Source organism: Bidens hawaiensis, unplaced genomic scaffold, assembly GCF_021521415.1.
Source record: "Bidens hawaiensis isolate Kalapana, Puna unplaced genomic scaffold, B.hawaiensis_p1.1 tig00003126_1, whole genome shotgun sequence".
In the NCBI taxonomy this organism is placed as follows: domain Eukaryota; kingdom Viridiplantae; phylum Streptophyta; class Magnoliopsida; order Asterales; family Asteraceae; genus Bidens; species Bidens hawaiensis.
In genome coordinates, this window is record NW_027491168.1 from 644,830 (window position 1) to 667,467 (window position 22,638).

Sequence of the window (22,638 nt, forward strand, 5' to 3'; positions counted from 1 at the left end):
TCATTATACGTATTACATCATTTATAATTCGTTCATAATATCATATTATTTAATTAGGATTCTTGTCGATAATTCTTGAAGAGCGTGATTTTCACTTTCTTGTCGTAATTATTCTCGTTTGGCTTAATCAATCAGGTGAATTTATCATTCCCCTATTTTACTCGATTTTCTAAATGTTTTAGGGACATATGCATACGTATTAGTATTTCATACTATATATATATATATATATTTAAATAAATGCATACGTGTTATTGTGAATTGATTTAATCAAGCATATGTGCTACTTGCTTACTTGTGTTACCATTCGATCAATCGTATGTTAGGATTACTATTCAATCAATCGCATAGCGGGTGTTCCTGCTGGTGACCAATGCCCGATTCGCTTGGCAATGGTCCACATACTTGTTTGTGTTTTGATTATATTTACCGCACCTATCACGTTATGCTTATTTATTGTATTGTGTCCAAACTGATGATATTCTCACTCAACTTTATGTTGACAAAACTCCATTTTATACGCATATGCAGGTTGCTTATATTGAAGATTGAAGCTTGGACACGTAGACAAGACTTTAGGATATAATCAAGTTAAACTTTATTGAGCTTATATTTGTTATTTAAATTGTTTATTGTATTTGGATATTGTGTGTATAATTGAAATCAAATAATTAATTAGATATTGTCATATTTATATTATGATAGTATCTTCGAGCTATGAGCAATCGGATCACGCCCCGAAATTTCCGCCTTAGGTTGGGGTGTGACAACAATGCCGAGAAAAAAGAATGCCAAAAATGAACAAGCAAGACAATGATAAATAAAAAAAAGACATAATATGTTGCAAAATATAATATAATGTCAAACTAAATATAACACAATGTTAAGTATTATAACATAATTCAAGAAAAAAAAACACAATGTCAAAGAAAAACTACACAATCAGTGACGAAAAAAAAAACAAAAGAACACAATGGCAAATAAAAAGACAGAATGATCTTTTTCCTCAACATTGTGTCTTTTTTGAGATTTTGATTTTATGAACGGGAAATACGGTGAAAACATTTTTGTGTTTTTTACATTTTTTGTTTTTTTATTAAATTTTCAGTTATAATTTTTTATTAATTTGTTGATATCTGTAAATCTTTCTTATCATTATCATTTTTATCCCTATTTGTAAATAACCTGACCCTATAAATGTATATAAATAAAATAACAAGATAATTAACTTATAATAGATTATTTAAATATTTTTTTACAAATTTTTTGAAAAGACTAAATTTTTACAATTTATATGAAATAAATTTTTATATCTTCTATTCTATATATTATAATGGAAAATTTTCCAAAATAGTCATTTCTAGAGAGAGAAAGCCCAAAATAACCCTTTTTTTTCTTAGAATATTTTAGAATTTGTTCGATCCAGACGCATTGGGAAAAGATAATAATATAGAGAGAGCAGGCCAAATCTTTAAAGAAAGTTAGGTAGTAGACCAGATTTCGGAAGATATTGAAGGTAAAGTCCAAATAATTTTGAAATGTTAGAGCAAAAGTTAAAATTTTTCTTAAACTTTTTTTCTCAAAATACCGTCTTGAGAGACTTTTTTTTATGTTTCCTACCTTTTCCGTCCATATTTTCAAATTCTAGGAAAAAGAGATTTTTAAATCTTGTCTTGAGAGGCGAGATTCTACCACCACCACCACCACTACCACTAGCATCCACCACCACCACCACCCACTATTGGCCACCACCACCATCCACCCCCACCATCCACCCATCGCCCGCCACTACCATCGATCACCACCCACCACCATCATCCGCCACCACCATCCATCACCGCCACTCACTGTCCTCCACCACCACCGTCTAACCTCCGCCCGACGGGTAGTGGCGGACGATGGTGGTGGGTGGTGATCGATGATAGTGGTGGACGGTGGGGGTGGATGGTGGTGGTGGCGAACGGTGGGTGGTGGCGGTAGTGGTGGTGGTAGAAGGCGAACGACGGGTGGTGGGGGTGGTGGTAGAAGCGAATGGTGGGTGGTGGTGGTGGTAGAATCTCGTCTCTAAAGACGAGATTTAAAAATTTCTTTTTTCTAGAATTTGAAAACGTGGATGATAAAGGTAGGAAACATAAGAAAACAGTCTTTTAAAACGGTACTTTAAGAAAAAAAGTTTAGAAAAAATTTGAATTTTTGCTCAAACATTTCAAAATTATTTGCTTTACCTTCAATATTTTTCTAAATCTGGTATGCTAACAAACTTTTTTTTAAAGATTTGGTCTGCTCCCTCCATATTATTTTTTTCCAATGCGTCTAGAGAGTCCAAATTCTAAAAAATTATAAGAAAAAAATAGCTATTTTAGGCTTTCTCTAAAAAATACTATTTTAAGAATTTCACCTATTATAATAATCATCTTATGGTTATTTTTAATCATAACCAAATTCATAACCAATAACTCAAATTAAAAAAGCCAAAAATAAAGATATAGTTAGTTATCCACTAGGTATGGCAAGTGGCCATCAATTGGTAGAGGATGAGGTACAACATGGATCTCCATTTTCCACTTTTGGTGTTGCATTTACATGTTGCCCCCCTATGGCCTCATATCCCCATTTCTTAGTACAACCCACCTCAGATCCACCACTTCTTCCGGATAAACATGAGACCTATGACTTTGGTTGATTCATGTGTTCAATCATGTTCCATGTTTAACGCATCTTCTTCATTCGTCAGATTTATTCACCCAACCCCATTTATATGCCCCAAACCCAGTTTCAATATTCACCAAAGATCCACAATTTCTGCAGCAATTGTTAGAGAGGAAAATGTAATTATTGGTGAAAATGAAATCAAACCCAGTTTCAATTTCAAAAGTTACATGGTGGAGAAGGGTAATTCGGTCAATAAAGCTCTTGATGAGTCCATATTAATAAGAAACCCACTAACTATCCATGAATCTATGAGGTACTCACTCCTTGCAGGGGGTAAACGTGTGAGGCCCATTCTATGTATTGCTGCTTGTGAATTAGTGGGAGGAGATGAATCCACCGCGATGCCGGCCGCGTGTGCGGTCGAGATGATACACACTATGTCATTGATTCATGATGACCTCCCTTGTATGGATAATGATGATTTTCGGCGTGGGAAGCCAACTAACCATAAGGTGTATGGCGAAGACGTTGCTGTCCTTGCTGGAGATTCGCTTTTAGCGTATGCTTTTGAGTATGTTTCGAGGTCCACTGTTGGTACGTCGCCAGCACGGGTGCTGGCGGCGATTGGGGAGCTCGCAAAGGCTATTGGGACGGAAGGGTTGGTGGCTGGTCAAGTGGTGGATATCGCTTCCACTGGTGGGAAGGATATCGGACTTGACAAGCTTGAGTTTATTCACATACACAAGACAGCTGCCTTGCTGGAGGCAGCTGTCGTGTTGGGCGCTATACTGGGGGGTGGGAGCGAAACCCAGGTGGAGGAACTGAGGAGATTCGCGAGGTGTATTGGGTTGTTGTTTCAGGTGGTGGATGATATACTTGACGTTACTAAGTCGTCAGAGGAATTAGGGAAAACTGCCGGCAAAGATCTGTTGGTGGACAAGATGACGTACCCGAAACTGTTGGGGTTAGAGAAGTCACGACAGTTTGCGGAGGAGTTGCTGGCGGAGGCGAAACAACAGCTGGAGGAGTTTGAATCAGAGGCGGCGGTGGCTCCGCTGGTGGCTACGGCAGAATATATAGCATACCGACAGAATTGATATTGATAATATTATTGTATTGAAAATTTGAAATCTAGTTTACCATTCTGATTGATTTGATACTGGAGGCAAATTAGGTTTTTCTTTTATTAATAATACTGATCAGTTACATTACCATTTTAATCCATAATCATACATGTGACAATATTGGAAAGTTAAGTGTTACTAGTCCTTCAAGAGAATAACAAGAATGGTCATGCATTGATATTTTCATTGAAATCAAGTCTAGATATTGCTATTTACAAACATATTTCAACTTGAAAAATCAATGGTGCCACTTAGGTCATTTTTAGTTGAGTCAAAAAAATTCGGCTGACTCGTTAAATCGACTTATTTGTAAGTAAACAAATGTAAGTGTAACTTGCGTGATGATAACCGTAGCAAAGCTGTGCGAGTAGATCAATGTAGTCCCATAATGTAAAAAAGCCTTATTTATTGGCCCTTTCTAGAAAAGTATCTTGAATCTTGAAATCGTAGTGGTTCGTTGCCCCAAGAAGTCCATCCACTTAACAATTCTCTAGCAAACAGTTCAAGGCAACGAGCAGGTTCTAAACACGGTATGTACTCCCGTAGCATCTCTAATAATACACGTTGAATCAAAATTTTAAAGAAATGATGTTATGGATGTTTGGCAGTAAGGATGCTCACCGTTCGGTTTTGAGCTCAAACTGTAAGTACAGTTTTTGAATACTAAAACTGAATCCGAACAGTTAAAATATAAAACTAAACCAAAAGGTTATAAATGGTTTGGTTTTAACTTTATAAAAAGGTGCATAAAATATAATACTTGTCAAAATCACAAACAGTCCTGGTATAAAAAGTGTGCAAATACATCAAGCTAGATAAATAAACAAGCTCTTTGATTTTTTTCAACATATCTTGATAATCAATACTTGTTTTAATTTTCTTGACACTTAAGTGTGCTAAACTTGACATCTACTAGTTCCATCTTAAAATTACGCATATAAACAATGAAAAGAACACAGAAACAGACGAGTGTTAGGAGCATTATCATCTATCCCGTTGTCAAGAAGATTAAAACTAAGTATTGATTATCAAAATGTGTTGAAAAAATCAAAGAGCTTGTTTATACATCTACTTTGATGTATTTGAACAACTTTTAATGTATTCATACTTTGTTTTTTGATGTATTAAGCTATGGCCTATGGTCATGGACGGCGCGCTTTTATACATTTGGACAACCTTTTCATTTTATATTTTATGCATTTTTGTATAAAGGTGAAACTGTGAAACCAATAAGCCCCAAACCATAACGATTTGCTTAGGTTTTAAATTTCAACAGTTCCATTTGGGCATTTTATATTAAAAAACCGTTAATAACAGTTTGGCTCCCGGTGAGCTAAAAACCATCAAAACCAGACCATGAACACCTCTAGTACAAACAGCTTTAAGAATATAAACAAGGCTAATACCTCCAATTGGGGGCTTTCTTGAATAATCTCCAGGGATACTGATGAACACTTGATGATTTGGAATACATTTTAGCTTTGTAATATACTCAGAATCTTTATCCTATATGCCACATAATATGTTAATTATACAAAAGGTAATATATTATAAAGCATGTTACCTTTCCATAGCAGTAACCAATGACAAGGCATTCATATGGTCTATGATGAAACAGATCCAATTCACTTATCAAAGAACCATCTGCTTTCACCTGTTACTTAAAAATGGAGCCCTAAATCAGTCTGTTAAATCATTCTACAAGAAAATTTAATAAGTTGAAACAATCTCAAAGAGTCACAGATAAAAGTTAAATCACCTTCAACCAATAATAAGTTGTCATGTACTCGACTCCCCAATTTGGGAACAAGTCTTTTTCAACAAATACCCGCAATTTCTCCTTATTGGTTACCCACAGAGCTACCAATGCCCCATCAGCGTGAGCAAGCCTTTTAATAGGAAGAGACAAGAAGTATCGATCAGGCAAAGTCGGGTACCTAAAATCATGAGAAACATGATTTAAGAAAAACTGTACATTTGGTGTAAGATGTCATGGTCTTTGATATTAGCTTTAATATGATATTATGCAAGTTTTTAGCCAAACCAACTTATTTATGATGTATTAGAAATGTAGTTAAGGTGCTAGTTATATAACTACTTATGCACCATTTGATGTAGGCAGAATGTAACATAATTGCTAACAATAAAATGAACACACTTACTTCAATTTTTGGTTAGCACTGCCATTCTCCCAAGGGGGATCAATAACAATAAGATTAAATCCACATTCATGTTTCCCTGCAAAAGTATGCAATGAAGATTCAAAATTTCATGCTAAACAAAGGTTGCGAGGTCAAAATGGTCATGATACAATATATCAAATACATTAACTGCATATTTCAAAAATTACCAGGGATTATGCCATGAATTTGCTTCAAATCATACTTCCACATGTGAATCAATCAAACAAATGAAGACTGTAAGACAAAATGAATAAACTCAAATATTCAAGCGAGTACAGAATACTAATAACAACTTTCAAGATCTCTTGCATCAACTCAGAGACCCTTTTCTTAAAGACCAATACCATATTGTTTATTAAAACATAAGCATAGTCATACCATGTAGAAAGAAGTCTGTTTCGGTATTATGTATTTGCAATTTAGAAAATCAGCCTCCATGTCACTGTTTGTCTCATTCGCAACCAAGCTCCCAAATGCAGGAACATTCCTTGTTTCACAGTTTTGAACAGCAGACGTGCAACCTGCGAAACCGAATAATCAATAACCGTAATAGTATTTAACAATCGCAGAAGTAGAAACAAAGTTAGAATCAATCAATAACCGTAATAGTATTTAACATCGTCATTGATTTTATTATTAGTAAAAATATAACTAACATCTGCAACAGTCGGGGCAATTACCTGGAGTTAGCGTATGATCCTGATTAAGATTAAGATGCAGTGAAATTTCAAAGAGTGGAGCTTGCCATACACTCCCAAGCTCAACAAGCGACTGCTCATCCGTCGATTTCGGATCAAACGTACTCCCATCATCAATTCCCAATTTCCCCAAATTTAGCAACAGATTATCAGCTCGTTTTGTCTCGGTTCAGGTTTGTTTTTTTTCAGTTTTTTTTGCTTCGGTTTTGCTTTTTTTCATTTAGGTCGGTTTCGATATATGTTCGGTTTCAATGATTTTGGTTTTGATTTCTCGGTTTTTATTCGGTTCAGTGGGTTTTGTTTAAAATAAAATTTGATAAAGCTTGTTTTAGTCATAAACAAACCCATTCTAACTTATAACCAAAAGTCACTAACATTTCTCAACCCATCTTGACATTCTTACAAAATTCTTTTGATCCATCCTGATCCATCTCAATTTTAAAAGTTATCCAAATTGACTCAAACAACCCATTTGGGATTGTTTTGCCACCCTTAAAATAAACCAACCTTGGATTTGCATGATAAAAAATTTGTTTGTTAGTGATTCATCATTTACTACGATTACCCGTTTTAACCTTACCCGCTAGGTTAAAAGTCGTTTTTAAAAAAATCTGTGTCGCAAAAAAGTATAAAAAATATCTCGATTTAAAACCTGTATGCCGGTTTAAACCGGTAATTTTTAAAAAAACCAGCGGTACGATGTTCTAGCAGACCGCCCAATACCGGTTGCCTTACCAAAATCCGGTATAACCGGTTCAACCGACCGGTATGTATCGGTTTTTAAAACACTGGTCATAAGTACTTATGACTTTGAAACAAGGGTACCCACTCATGAGCAGGGTTAAGGAGCAGTAAGCAGAAGTTGTTAGACTAGGAGCTGTCTCACTAAGATTCCTCGGTTGATCAGAGAAGCTTCTTGCTACAATAAATCTCAGAAAAGTCATATATGATATGACATAAAGCTTAAATCTGTCATAAAGCAAGGATGTCGACATGACAGGACAAAAGCAGAAAGCAAGTTACACTAAAATGGTATTGCTTGTTTGCATATGTTAAAAGAGGAGTTGGCCATTTTCCTTTAGGAAGCTTAAGCTTCCCTAGAGAAGCTTCCGGGATACCTATAGAAGGAACACTTCACTCAACGGTAAGATTCATTCTCATTCACCATATTTCTCTCTACTCTCTCTTTATACTTACTCTCTTATCAACCTTTGCATCATATCACTAATTCTTATACTAGAGGTTGATCGCAGGAGACTCGCTTCTGTGGTGAGACTAACTGGTCGTATTTTCTTTGGTCTTTGCATGTTAGGACGCTCAGTTAGTACCATACTCTTGGACCACTCATACCTTCATTGTTGCTATACTCGTTGTAGCAACAAGTGGTGACCACGGTGGGGTCGGTGCTACTTAGAACGAAAATTCTGGTAGTTTCGGTCCTCTTATTCTCAAGTATTCCTTTAGTATGGATGAAAAGAGTGCCCCTAACAAGAGTGTTCCTCAAAACCATGATCGGCCTGAAAACGATTCCTCTTCGGAGGATGATATTGGTTGTAGTTCTCTTAAAACGAACAGATCTTCGGTCACACCGTCGGCATAAACTTTTCAGTTTCAGAAACCTTCATCCAAGGATCTTCTCTCCAAGGGATGACTTTTTACTCCTCGTAGAGAAGATGGAAATGACCCCGAAAGGTGTTAAACGAAACTTTGTTTAGCTCAGAGAGCTAATGAATAACTATGCTTAGGAAGAACGAGCAAATGGGGTGAGGATAAGGCTGACTACCCGCAGAGCCTAACATCTCACTCTCATCTCGATGCCTAGTCCTCCAAGCATGAGTACACCTTCCCCGTCGGGAAGAAACACTCAAGGACCAGGTAACTCACCAGGTGGGGAAGCTGAAAATATGAACTCATGATGGTTGCACTCATGATGTCCCAGTATGGGCAACCATGGCCGGGAGGCTTACAATGGCAAGCTTCTAAAGGTTTCCTTGCTATGAGCCAACATGTCGTAACCCAGGCTCCCAAGTATCGTCACTACCGATGCTGGTGACTTAACAAACTTGGAACCTTATTAACCTTACAAGCCTTTAACCTTGTCATGCTTTCCTGAACAAATAGCAAACTTTGAGTTCTAAACAAATGTTAAGATGCCAGTGAACATAAAGACTTACGATGGAACAGAAGATCCAAAAGATCACCTTGAGATCTTCACGGGAGTAGCTACTGTTGAAAGGTGAAATAACATCGAGTGTTGCGATATGTTCATGCAAACCTTGATAGGACATGCTAGACTTTGGTTCAATGCTCTTCCATCTAGAAGCATAGTTTCCTTTGAGGATCTCTATCAAAGCTTCTTAACAAACTTCACACAGCAAAGAAGGTGCACCAAAGACGTTGCGGCCCTACACCAAATCAGACAGAAGGAGCATGAAGACCTTCAATTCTTTATGGAAAGATATAAAAAAAGTGATTGAACTATAGTGGTGCTTTAGAAAAGATGTGAGTTTCAGATAACATGAACGCCATCAAAGCAAAGAAGCTCGTGAGAAGGTTGCATGAAAACATTCCCAAAACAATTAAGGAAGCTTTCGAAAGAACCGAAGCTTATCTTCGAGGGGGAAGAAGCTTTGGATAACCAAGAAACGAGAAAACGTGACCATGGAAATTGGAGAAATCACTCCTCAGAAGGAAAGAAGCCTCAATTCCAGTCATTTATTGAGAATCATCCAGTAAAGCACTGTGAGCATAGAAGGTCAGACGACAGAAGCCATCCTTCTCGACAACATAGACCTCAAGAGAAGGAGAGGCTGATCTTCACTGTTCTGACTAAGACTCTGCAAGATATGCTGGCAAACGAGAAGGTTAAACACAACCTTCGTCCTCCTCATCCATTATCTAAGCCAGCTAGCAAACATGATGCAGGCAAGTTTTGTGCTTTTCACAATGACATTGGCTATCATACCAATGATTACTTCCTGTTGAAGAAGCATATTGAAGATGTTGTTCACAGTGTTGAGTTATCTCACCTGATCAAGCATCGAAAAGAAGGTAAAGGAGGTGGAAAGAAAGTGTTTGGAGTAAACATGGTTCAAGTTTGTAACAAGAGGCAACGAACACTTTCCTGGAATCAACAAAGCATATGCTTTCCTCCAACCGATCCTCATAACAGGGTCACAACTCCAGTCATCGTAGATACTGAGCTAAAGGGCTTCCTCATATACAGAGCCTATATGGACCGTGGGGCAGCAACAGAGGTGATGCATGAAAGATGTTTCCTTCAACTTCCTCAAGAAATTTAGAGACAGCTCCAACCACTAAAAACTCTCTTAAAAGCTTCACTGGGGAGAAGGTGATTCCACTTGGGAAGCTCACTTTAGATGTCCAATTTAGAGATAGAGATATCTCTCGGGTCGAGAAGCTTACTTTCACAGTGGTCAGGTACCTTTCTAATTACAACATACTTACGGAAGAACTGGGATTGCTACTTTCGATGCAACAATTTCTACAGCCCATGGTATGGTGAAGTTCTCAATCGTAGGAGGTATAGCTTCTATGGAACCAACGCCAGAAGCCTTACTCATAGATGCGACTAAAGAGTCATGGGAGCTTGATGAAGACACAAAAGATAGCCCTATATATGTAAGGCCCCGAACCCCGGGAACCCCACAGTTGGTAATCATTCAAAACACTCGTAAAAATAATTAAACTTAAAAACAATTCTTTTCATTAAAATAAGCATTACAGAGTATAATTCGGCGGAAAACGTAAATAACAAAATAAGTTCCCAAAACCCGGGAATTTTGCCCAAAACCAACATAATTATCTTTAATAAAAAATTTTTTAAAAATAAATGTTTAATAATAAAATCTTCAAATCCCGTATGCTCTTCACCGTCCAAGTAGCTTCGTGCACGTCCAAGCGATAAGGTATCCTCTTCTTAACCTGAAACTCACACTAACATGCACACAAAGTCAGCTTAAGCTGAGTGAGTTCAAGTTTTAAATAAGTAACAAAAGTCTTAATAATCATTCCAACGGTTTTAAAACTGTAAACGGTATTACATCAGTTAGGTCATCACATTCAATAAATAATCATCCTTACGTATGAACATCTCTATACGTACATTCCTATATATATATATATATATATATATAACATTCAATAATAACATTCAGCGCCGAGAAAACGTACAACCCAAACACGTAACATTCAGCGCATGCAAACACAAAGTAGGCATACGCAACATTCAGTAGTCGAGACGACTAAAACATTCGCCAAATATTGGCCATTCTAAAATATATATATATACATACACACATTCTATAACATTCCAAGGCCTACCAATACTAGCAAGCCTATGCAAAATAGTTTAAAACATTTCATCAAGCAAAATCGTTTAGGTGTGCATGCTAGCCCAAAACTTAAAAAGAGTTAAACGGGGCATCAAGAACTCACCTGACACAAGACGCGGATTCACCACGAGCTAGAGAATCCCTAAGAAATCCCAAAACTCAAACACCTGTCGGTTTACATTCAATTAATACTAATGACATCAAGATGACTAGTTTATCCTACGAGACGTTCTAACATGGTTTGAGTTACCTAAACCCTCGACCTCATCAAACTTAATCACAACAGCCTCCGAGGTCTCACATTCACCAATTTGCCAATTTGCCCCCGGGAGCACTAGGTGACACTAACACGCGCGTTTAGGAGTCGTTTAGGCCGTTAACATCTAACTCAGCCCCGTGTGGACCCATTATGATACAATCACAGCCAACAAGTCCACACGACACCACACGAGTCAAATGGGTCGGTAACCCGCAAGTACAACGCACCAACTATTCAATAAACACAATTGCGCGTTGTACCGACCCGTTGGAGTAACCGACAACCAATTCAGCCCCATAACTTATAAAAAATGAATTTTGAACCGCCCGTACATCAAACCAAGTGTCCCCGAGCTGAATTGGTCGTTAATCACTTCAACCCTCGCGTTAAACGCGCCAAACTACAATTCTAGACAACCGAACATAACAATCAAAGTACAACTAGTTGATCAACTTAACAAACACCTATGAACATGATCTTTAAGTATGATATACTGGACATACCTAGGAAGATTGTGGTGCAAAAACTCACTTCAAACAGCCCCGACAAGAACACAATAGAACATCCACTGGTTAAGCCTAAAACGAACTTATCGATCAATAACAAGTAAAACGTGCAGATATTAGCATGCGAAGATGGATTTAATTATATAGGATAACCTTTGAAATAAATTATTAAATTTTCACCAGACTTTAGTAAATGTCTTAGGTTTATAAAAATATTTTTATTATATTTTTCTAGTGGACACAAAATTCATAAAAATTCCTCCAACAGAAAGGTATGTGCAGCTATTTCAGTGCGCAACAAAATGGTTTTATTTTTATAAAAATCATTACCCTGCCAAATTAAATGATTCCAATTGGGTTTGGTTCCTAACTCAAAATACTAACTTCCAAAAGTGGAATCACCCAATTTGGACCTGTCGAAAAAGGGTTATGACGTCGGGAAGACAGACTAGAATCCGTCATCCCGCATTAGCTTTGACACTCGATTTTATAAATTCATAAAAACCATTCAAATCTCGTCCAAAAATTACGTATTATACCTTTCTGGAAACTAGTCTCAAAGTAGAACATCATGGAATCAAGAATCGATCAAAAACAATGGATTATCATTGCGTTACAGACCCTACAATAAACGTATACGAATCTGTCAGCAAACTGTTATCATCAAAACTCAAACTTAACGACCAATAAGCGCGTTAATATGATCAATTAAGGTGTAAAAGATATGGGGAATCATAAAACCGACCTTGAATTGAAGTTTTTACGGATCAAACTTGGCTGGACAGAAGGAATTTCGAGCAGGGGGGGTCTCTCTTCCGATCGGCCGCTAGAAAGGGTTAGGGTTAGGATTCTTTTTGTTTTATGATATAAAATAAGAAGTTTCATTCTAGCCCTCAAGTATAAAGTGTAAGGCAACTTGGATGAAAGTTACATAATCTTAACGTACCGGGATGACGTAAAGGCTCCCGAGAAACGTCGGTTAAATCCCGAGAATAATACATACTTTACAAGCTTTAACTCTTGGAACCGGAATTAACGGGCGTTACAAGTCCACCCCCTTACAACGGGATTCGTCCCCGAATCCTGACGCGACAGGAACAACTGCGGATTGTGCTTCATCATCTCGTCTTCGGACTCCTAAGTAGCCTCGGAACCCCTACGGTGTCTCCACTGCACCTTCACCTGCCTAATCACTTTATTCCTCAGACGCCTTTCCTGACAGTCCAGAATAGCAATCGGTTGCTCAACGTAGTTCAGCTTACTATCAAGTTCAATATCATCAAGTGGCACATGGGCCTCTTTATCAGCTAAACATTCCCTCAAATGGGACATGTGGAAAGTAGGATGAATCCCCGCGAGCTCATCGGGTAATTCCAGTCCATACGCTACCTCACCAACACGGGACAATATACGGAACGGACCAATGAACCTCGGACTAAGCTCACCCCTCTTACGAACACGAATGATACCCTTCCAAGGAGAAACGTTCAACATAACCCGATCCCCAGCCTCAAATACAATAGGCCTTCACCTTTTATCCGCATAAGACTTTTGACGACCCTGAGCGGCCTTCATAAAAGCCTTAATCTTATCGAGCTTCTCAGTCGTCGCCTCGACCACCTCCAAACTACCCAACTGTTTCTGTCCAATGGAACCCCAATAGACTGGAGTCCTACACCTCCAATCATACAACATCTCAAACGGTGGCATCCCAATCGCGGCGTGATAACTGTTATTATACGATAACTCTACCAACGGTAAGTGACGATCCCAACTACCACCAAAATCGATTACACAGGCCCGCAACATATCCTCAAGAGTCTGAATGGTCCTCTCGGAGTGACCATCCGTCTGCGGGTGATAGGCAGTACTGATAAGGAGTTTGGTACCCATCTCCTCGTGAAACTTCTTCCAAAACCTGGAGGTAAAGCGCGTATCCCTATCCGAAACAATAGATACCGGCACCCCGTGCCTAGAAACAATCTCACGAATGAACACATCGACCAGCTGCTCAGAATTAAAAGTCTCTCGAATCGGCAAGAAATGAGCGCTCTTGGTCAGTCTATCAACGATTACCCATATGGTGTCGTAATTACCCCTAGGAGTGCGAGGCAGTTTAGTCACAAAATCCATAGTAAGATGCTCCCATTTCCACTCAGGTATTTCCAATGGCTGAAGTTTCCCAAACGGTTTCTGATGCTCGGCCTTAACTTGTAGACATGTCAAACATTTACTCACATACTGAGCCACCTCAAACTTCATCGCAGGCCACCAATAATTCTTTTTTTGTTCTTGGTACATCTTGGTCGCGCCTGGATGAATGGAATAGCGCGACTTGTGCGCCTCATCTAAAATTTTACCTCTGAATCCTCCATACCTTGGTACCTATAAACGCCATCCTTTTACTTTACCCCATCACCGACGTCCTCCAACAACTTTTCCTGACCCCAAATACGTTCTGACATAATCCATTCCACCTGCAGTGCTTCATTCTGGACGTTGGCTATTTGTTTCAAAATGTCGGGTTTGAGAATAAGCTGATAGGACTTCACACTAATAGGTTTTGGTCTCTCCTTTCGGCTTAACGCGTCGGCCACCACGTTTGCCTTACCCGGATGGTACATAATCTCCAGATCGTAGTCCTTAATTAACTCCAACCATCGACGCTGTCGCATATTCAGTTCCTTTTACTCGAAGAAATATTTTAAGCTCTTATGATTGGTATAGATAACGCAAGGAACACCGTACAAATAATGTCTCCACAACTTGAGCGCAAACACCACTGCCGCCAGCTCCAAATCATGGGTAGGATAATTCGCCTCATGAGGCTTCAACTGCCATGAGGCATAAGTGATGACTCGACCTCGCTGCATCAAAACACACCCAAGCCCCTGATAAGAGGCATCAGAATAAACCATCAGATCATCGGTGCCATCAGGTAGAGCTAAAATTGGGGCATGCGTTAACCTGTTCTTCAACTCGATAAAAGCCTCCTCCTGCTCAGTACCCCAAACGAACTTAACATTCTTCTTAGTCAACTTGGTCAGTGAAGAAGCAATTTTCGAAAAGTCGGGAATAAAGCAGCGGTAATACCCCGCCAAGCCCATAAAGCTACGGATTTCAGATGGAGACTTAGGAGACTCCCAATCATTCACGGCTTCCACCTTTGCAGGATCAACCAAAATACCACTCGGGTTAATAAAGAACCGAATCTCGCGCAACCAAAAAGAACACTTAGAAAACTTCGCATACAACTTGTTTTTTCGCAGAGCTTCCAAGACTTCCAAGAGATGACCGGCGTGATCAGATTCACTTTTGGAATATACCAGAATGTCATCGATGAATACAATAACTGATCGGTCGAGCATCGGCCTACACACCCGGTTCATAAGATCCATAAACGTGGCTGGTGCGTTGGTCAAACCGAAAGACATCACAAGGAACTCGTAATGTCCGTAACGAGTGCGGAAAGCGGTCTTAGGAATATCTTCCTCCCGAATTTTCAAATGATGATACCCGGACCTAAGGTCGATCTTCGAGAACCAACTAGCTCCTTGGAGCTGATCAAATAAGTCGTCGATCCTCGGGAGCGGGTATCGATTCTTAACAGCGAGCTTATTCAACTCACGGTAGTCAATGCACATTCGCATGCTACCGTCCTTCTTCTTAACGAACAAGACCGGGGCACCCCAAGGCGAGATGCTCGGTCGAATGAAGCCCTTGTCGAGCAAATCTTCCAACTGGGCCATAAGTTCTTTCATTTCATTCGGTGCTAGACGATAAGGGGCTCGATCAATGGGTTTTGCGCCTGACACAAGATCTATCTGGAACTCGACCTCGCGGTCCGGTGGCACATCTGACAAATCATCTGGAATTACATCCGGGAAATCCCGAACGATAGGAACATCACCGACGGTAGACCTAGACATGGAAACAGATTTTCCTAAGGCGACCTCAACCTCAAACACATCGACTACGCGCTCGGGTGATTTATTCAACGAGGAACAGAAAGCAGTAGACACAAAACTTCTAATGGCGCCTGAATCAAATAAGACTGATGCAGACAATTCATCAAGTAGAAAGGTATCTGGGATAACATCACGCTCCTACTTAGCTAAACAGTTGCTCATACATTCTTGAAGGAGCGAGGAATTTAAGCGATCAAATACCAAGGAACCCAGAGTGACAGTATGCTACGCCTCAGCTAAACAATTACGTGCAAAGCGTTCGAGAGGTTGGGAAACGAACATGAGAATATAGGGAATAAGATGAACTTTAACGCTAATGACTCGAGAGTTAGCCAAATCCTATCCCTACAAAGACGGAACCCTAACATAGTCAGACACAAGTGGTATTTAGAACATGGAAGGTAAGGGTAAACTGCTAATAACGTTGATCAAGTGTTATTAGTCGTTTACTTCACCGGCCCGTCCTAAGCACCCCCTGCCCCTAACCACATTAGCATTCTATCTAACACTTAAACAATTAATCACATACTGGAACTTTAAAATTCAAAGGAATGAGTAAACAATTTAAAGTTACCTCTTGGCGTGCAGCTACTCGCGGTGGGCATACTAGTCTTTTCACTTACAGTTCGAGTCCAAGCATTCGGGGACGCTCGGATCCCTCGAACCATGGCTCTGATACCAACTTGTATGGCCATGAACCCCGGGAAGCCCATAGTTGGTAATAATTCAAAACACTCGTAAAAATAATTAAACTTAAAAACAATTCTTTTCATTAAAATAAGCATCACAGAGTATAATTCGGCGGAAAACGTAAATAACAAAATAAGTTCCAAAAACTCGGGTATTTTGCCCAAAACCAGAATAATTATCTTTAATAAAAAAAATTTTAAAAATAAATGTTTAATAATAAAATCTTCAAATCCCGTATGCCCTTCACCGTTCAAGTAGCTTCGTGCACGTCCAAGCGATAAGGCATCCTCTTCTTAACCTGAAACTCACACTAACATGCACACAAAGTCAGCTTAAGCTGAGTGAGTTCAAGTTTTAAATAAGTAACAAAAGTCTTAATAATCATTCCAACGGTTTTAAAACTGTAAACGGAATTGCATCAGTTAGGTCATCAAATTCAATAAATAATCATCCTTACGTATGAACATCTCTATACGTACATTCCTATATATATAAATATATATATATATATATATATATATATATATATATATATATATATATATATATTCAATAATAACATTCAGGGCCGAGAAAACGTACAACCCAAACATGTAACATTCCGCGCATGCAAACACAAAGTAGGCATACGCAACATTCATTAGTCGAGACGACTACAACATTCGTCAAATATTGGCCATTCTAAAATATATATATACATACACACATTCTATAACATTCCAAGGCCTACCAATACTAGCAAGCCTATGCAAAATAGTTTAAAACATTTCATCAAGCAAAATCGTTTGGGTGTGCGTGCTAGCCCAAAACTTAAAAAGAGTTAAACGGGGCATCAGAACTCACCTGACACAAGACGTGGATTCAGCACGAGCTAGAGAATCCCTAAGAAATCCCAAAACTCAAACACCTGTCGGTTTACATTCAATCAATACTAATGACATCAAGATGACTCGTTTATCCTACTTGACGTTCTAACATGGTTTGAGTTACCTAAACCCTCGACCTCAAAGTAGAACATCATGGAATCAAGAATCGATCAAAAACAATGGATTATCATCTCGTTACAGACCCTACAATAAACGTATACGAATCTGTCAGCAAACTTTTATCATCAAAACTCAACCTTAACGACCAATAAGCGCGTTAATATGATCAATTAAGGTGTAAAAGACATGGGGAATCATAAAACCGACCTTGAATTGAAGTTTTTACGGATCAAACTTGGCTGGACAGAAGGAATTTCTAGCAGGGCGGGGGGTCTCTCTTCCGATCGGCCACTAGAAAGGGTTAGGGTTAGGATTCTTTTTGTTTTATGATATAAAATAAGAAGTTTCATTCTAGCCCCTCAAGTATAAAGTGTAAGGCAACTTGGATGAAATTTACATAATTTTAATGTACCGGGATGACGTAAAGGCTCCCGAGAAGCGTCGGTTAAATCCCGAGAATAATACATACTTTACAAGCTTTAACTCTTGGAACCGGAATTAACAGGCGTTACAATATAGGAGATAACCATCAACTCAACTTACCCTAAACAAACTATCAAAGTAAATAGTAAGCTTCCCTCTCAAAGTATGAGTAAGCTCATGAATTTATTATAAAAAAGTAAAGATGTTTTTGCATGGTGTCCAAATGATATGACAGAGGTTCCAAGGGAATATGCTGAACATTCCTTTGAACATCTCATCCACACATAAACCGTCCGCTTAAAAGAAATGAAGCTTGGCTGTTGAAAGAAGCTGACAAGCTTGTTAAAGTCGATATACTTTGAGAAATAAGGTAGCATTCCTGGATTGCAAACTCGATTATGGTCAAAAACTCTGATGGATCTTGGCGAATCTGTGTGGACTTCAATGACCTTAACAAAGCTTGTCCCAATGATAACCACCCATTTCCAGAGATTGATTGGAAGGTGGATTCCCTTACAGGCTTCCAGTACAAGTTCTTCCTAAATGCCTATAAGGGTACCATTATATCTTAATGAAGGTTATAAATGAAGAGAAGGCATCATTCCCCACTAACAAAGGGATCTTTATCTACAAAAAGATGTCCTTTGATTTGAAGAATGTTGGGGCTATATACCAACGATTGATCGACAATACCTTCTCCGAGCAAATCAGAAGGAACATGGAAGCTTATGTCGATCACTTAATTATAAAAAGAAAAGATGAGGAAGCAATGAGCAGTGACATCGAAGAAACATTCCAAATCCTCAGAAGCATCAACATGAAGATTAAACCGGTTAAATGTCTGCTATGTTTCGAAGAAGGTAAATTCTTGGGTCACTTAATAGACAAACAAAGCATAAAGCTAACCCAAGTAAGGTACAAGCTGTTCTTCACCTGCACTCTCCAAAGACAAAGAAGTAGGTCCAAAGCCTCAATCATAAGATCGCTGCCCTTAAATGATTTCTATCAAAATAGGCAGAGAAATCTTTACCATTTTTCAAAAGTTTGAAAAATTGCAATGACAAGAAAGACTTCCAATGGACTAGCGAGGTAGAAGATGCCTTCCTAGCTCTAAAGAGGCGTCTAGCTTCCTTACCTGCCCTAGCAGGTACTCAAGTAGGAGAAACAATAATAGTTTATCTCTCTGCAGGAAGGGAAGCTATTAGCTTAATGCTTATTGTTGAACGCAACAAAGTCCAAGTTCCGGTGTACTTCATCAGCAAGGCACTAAGGAAGCTGAGCTTAATTACACGCCCATAGAGAAGCTGATCCTTGAACTCGTTCACATAGCTAAACGACTAAGAAGATACATTCAAGCCCATCAATGAAGGTCATCACCGATAAACTAATAAGGTTCATATTGGAAAGCCTCGAAATCGCAAGAAGGGAAGGCTGCCAAGTGGGCTATTGGCTTGGGTGAACACAACATAGTGTACGAGTCTAGAAAAGCAATTAAGGGCCAGGTCCTGGCTAATTTTCTAGTTGAAACACTAGAAGAGCCGATGGAGGTGAATGAGCTGGAGGAAGGTGAACCTGCTATCCTTTCGAGAAAGTGTACAATCTACACTGATGAAGCTTCAAGTATAGAAGGTTCTAGTTAAGGTCTAATCATTACATACCCCAAAGGAACCGAATATACTTATGCACTTCGATTAGAGTTTCACTGTACTAACAATGAGGCCGAATATGAGGCATTAATTACTGGACATCGCTTAGCAAAACACATGAAGATTCCGGAACTAAGCGTCTTTGTAGGCTCAAGATTAATGGAAAATCAAGTAAACAATGAGTTTGCAGAAAGGGAACCTTCAATTCTTAAGTACAAGCAGAAGGTCAATGAGCTTATGAGGCAGTTTCAAACTTGCTCCATGACACAAGTTTCCATAATTCGAAACAAGCAGGCTGATGCCCTTAGTAAACTGGCTTCCTTGACCTTGCACATCTGACAATGAAGGTCTTGGTTGAAGTATTAAGAAGCCCATCGATTGAGGAACTCGAAGTACAAGACATCATTGAGGAGGACGGATGACTCCCATTCTAGAGTTCCTCAAAGATAGTATGCTTCCTACTGATGAAGGAGAAGCAATGAGACTAAGGATCAAAGCCAAGCAGTATATCGTGAAAGATGGCACTCTATACCAGAAAAGGTACTTAAGCCCATTGCTATGATGTGTAGGTCCAGAGAAAAGCAACTACCTCGTCAGGGAGGTACATGAAGGCATTTGCGGAACACACTCCTGTCCAAGGTCCGTAGTAACTAGACTAATGAGCCTAGAATACTACTGGCCGAGGATGCATAAGGACTCTATTAAAGTGGTACACAAGTGTGAAGCTTGCTAGCTTCATGCTTTTGTGAAAACTAGTCGAAAACATGACATGGTTCCCATCATTTCCACTTGGCCCTTCTACAAGTGGGGGATGGACATTCTTGGTCCCTTCCTCGAGGTAGCAGATATGGTGAAGTTCCTATTGGTAGCTGTGGATCATTTCACTAAGTGGACGGAGGTCAAACCCCTAGTCTCCATCACCGGGAGGCATGTAATGAACTTCGTGTGGGAAAGTATAATTTGCAAATATAGGCTGCCAGGTGAAATAGTGACTGAAACGGAAGCAATTTGCTGAGAAGCCATTCAGCCAGTGGTGCAAGGAGCTACAACTCAAGCAAGTGTTTAGCTCAGTCGCATATCCTTAATCTAATGTCTAAGCAGAACGGATGAACTGCAACATCGTAGATGGTATCAAGGAAAGATTGGGGAGACATGGCAGAAATTGGAAGAAAAAATTCCAAGCGTTCTTTGGGCGATTTGAACAACGGAAAAGGAAAGCCATGGTAAAACACCATATAGCTTAGTCTTTGGCTCAGAAGCTGTTATCCTTGCTAAAAATAAGGATAAACATGAAAAGGGTAAGAAACATCGATCAAGAAGCCAATGACTTTGTGGTTTTACTTAACCTTGAAGATGAAGCCCATGATCAAGGTAACATTCAAGAAGCTAGATACAAGAAGACGCTAAAAGCCTTCTACAACACAAGAGTAAGAAAGGAAGTATTCAAACCCAGAGACTTAGTCCTTAGAAACAATGAGGCTAGAAAACAGTCAGGCCCGGGGAAGATGGGACCTAAATGGGAAGGTCCCTACATCATATGAGAAGCCCACAAGGGTGGATCTTATAAGCTCAACGACCTAGAAGGAAGAAGGTGCATCGTCATTGGAGTGACAAGCGCCTTAAGCGATTCATAGTCTAGGTCCTCATTCAAAATCTACGTAGTTGTTGTTTCAGTTTGTTGTAAGTGAAAAAATCAATGAATGATATCATATTTTGAGTAAGAAAGTTGTCTATTATCCTCTCTAAGGGTGAGCCCCTCCAAACTAGGCTCCATGAGGTCCGGCGTAGTTCCTACTCATGTACATGGTTGAGCTCCTAGGCCATATCGCTCAACAGGTAACAAGACGTTATATCTTCCTGTATACAGGTTGAGTCCCTAAAACAATACGACTACACGGAGTACATATGAAAACTATCTCCATGTAACTAGATTGAAGATCTCTCACCAAATTGCTCCATAAGTACAAGAAGCTAGAATCTTACATGTTTGATAAACACAGAAAGCTAAGGACTTATGTAACAATATACGACAAACAAGTTAACAAATTTTGTGGACTGAGAGCGGATGGGATATGCTTCGCATCGGTTCTTAGTTACTAAGGTAAGGAAGGGTGTCTGGAGCATCAATCTTTAACAAAGTTTCAAAGGCATTGCAAAATAATAAAAAAACATGTAAAACACAAGCAAGAAAATTAAACTACAAGATAGGTTAAACATAAGGGATGCTATCACAAGTCCCAAACACATAGGTAAATTGTATTTTCCAACAAAGGCTTACAACACAACAAAAGAAACTTCATGTAGGAAGCTTAAAAACAAACAACTAAGCTACTTGTCACCAGCAGTAGCACCTTCTTTCCTAGAAGCTCTGGCGATCTTCTCTTCCAGATCCCCCATGACATGTCAACATCGGCATCAAGGTCCTAGGGGGAAGCTTCTGTAGTGGCTGGAGAAGGAGCATCCTCAACTTCTCTTGCAGGGGAAGGAGTGCTCTCGACATCATTAGCAGGGAAGGAGTAACCTCAACTTCCCTATCAACACCACCAGTAGGTTCGTTGACTAGAGCATCGGTGGCAGGTACCTCGGTATCAGCACTTCCATCATCAACCACGTCCTCTTGTTCATACTCATCAGGATCAACCTTCTCAACAACCCTATTCACCATGGCTTCGATCACTTGCTGAGCAATGTCTGTCTTGAGACCTTCCGGCTAGATGCCTTGAAAAACTAAAAAGGGTAGATCATGACATCGAGCAATGGTTTCAAAGTAGGGGGAGGTCATCAATTCCATTTCCCTAACAACAGAAACAAAATCCTTAGCAGCATGAGACCAGTAGGCAGGAAGTTCCTATAAGGAACGGCTAGCCTGCCACAAACCCAATCAATAAGCCATGGTGATGACCATGTGTGATAGATTTTGTATAGGCGTCACTAAGAACAAAATTGAACACACTACTATGAAGAAGGTAGGAAACAACGTGAGGAAAGCCACGTTCAAACAACAAACACTTATTGGAAAGAAGCTCATCAACTTGTCTTTGGAGGGCAGCAATGGTAGCATTTGAGGCAAGCTTCTATTTCTCCTCCTCTAGCTTCTTACAATCATCAGCTAGCTTCTTCCTTCCAACTTCAAAATTTCTTCTTTCCT

The 22,638-nt window shown here is 39.3% G+C and overlaps 2 protein-coding genes across 2 annotated transcripts; one reads left to right on the forward strand and one right to left on the reverse strand.

Moving 5' to 3' along the window:
* The first annotated feature begins 2,580 nt into the window (after positions 1 to 2,580).
* Positions 2,581 to 3,826, forward strand: LOC143622399 (geranylgeranyl pyrophosphate synthase 7, chloroplastic-like). Its single transcript, XM_077093564.1, has one exon. The coding sequence runs from the start codon at positions 2,661 to 2,663 to the stop codon at positions 3,747 to 3,749; it is 1,089 nt and encodes a 362-aa protein (XP_076949679.1). The 5' UTR covers positions 2,581 to 2,660; the 3' UTR covers positions 3,750 to 3,826.
* Positions 3,827 to 4,166: 340 nt separating this feature from the next.
* Positions 4,167 to 8,167, reverse strand: LOC143622358 (methyltransferase-like protein 2). Its single transcript, XM_077093536.1, has 10 exons — positions 8,008 to 8,167; positions 7,467 to 7,576; positions 6,640 to 6,820; positions 6,338 to 6,480; positions 6,127 to 6,160; positions 5,939 to 6,014; positions 5,536 to 5,713; positions 5,341 to 5,430; positions 5,183 to 5,282; positions 4,167 to 4,327 (listed from the first exon to the last, which is right to left on the reverse strand). The coding sequence occupies exons 1-10, from the start codon at positions 8,165 to 8,167 to the stop codon at positions 4,182 to 4,184; spliced, it is 1,218 nt and encodes a 405-aa protein (XP_076949651.1). The 3' UTR covers positions 4,167 to 4,181.
* Positions 8,168 to 22,638: the final 14,471 nt, after the last annotated feature.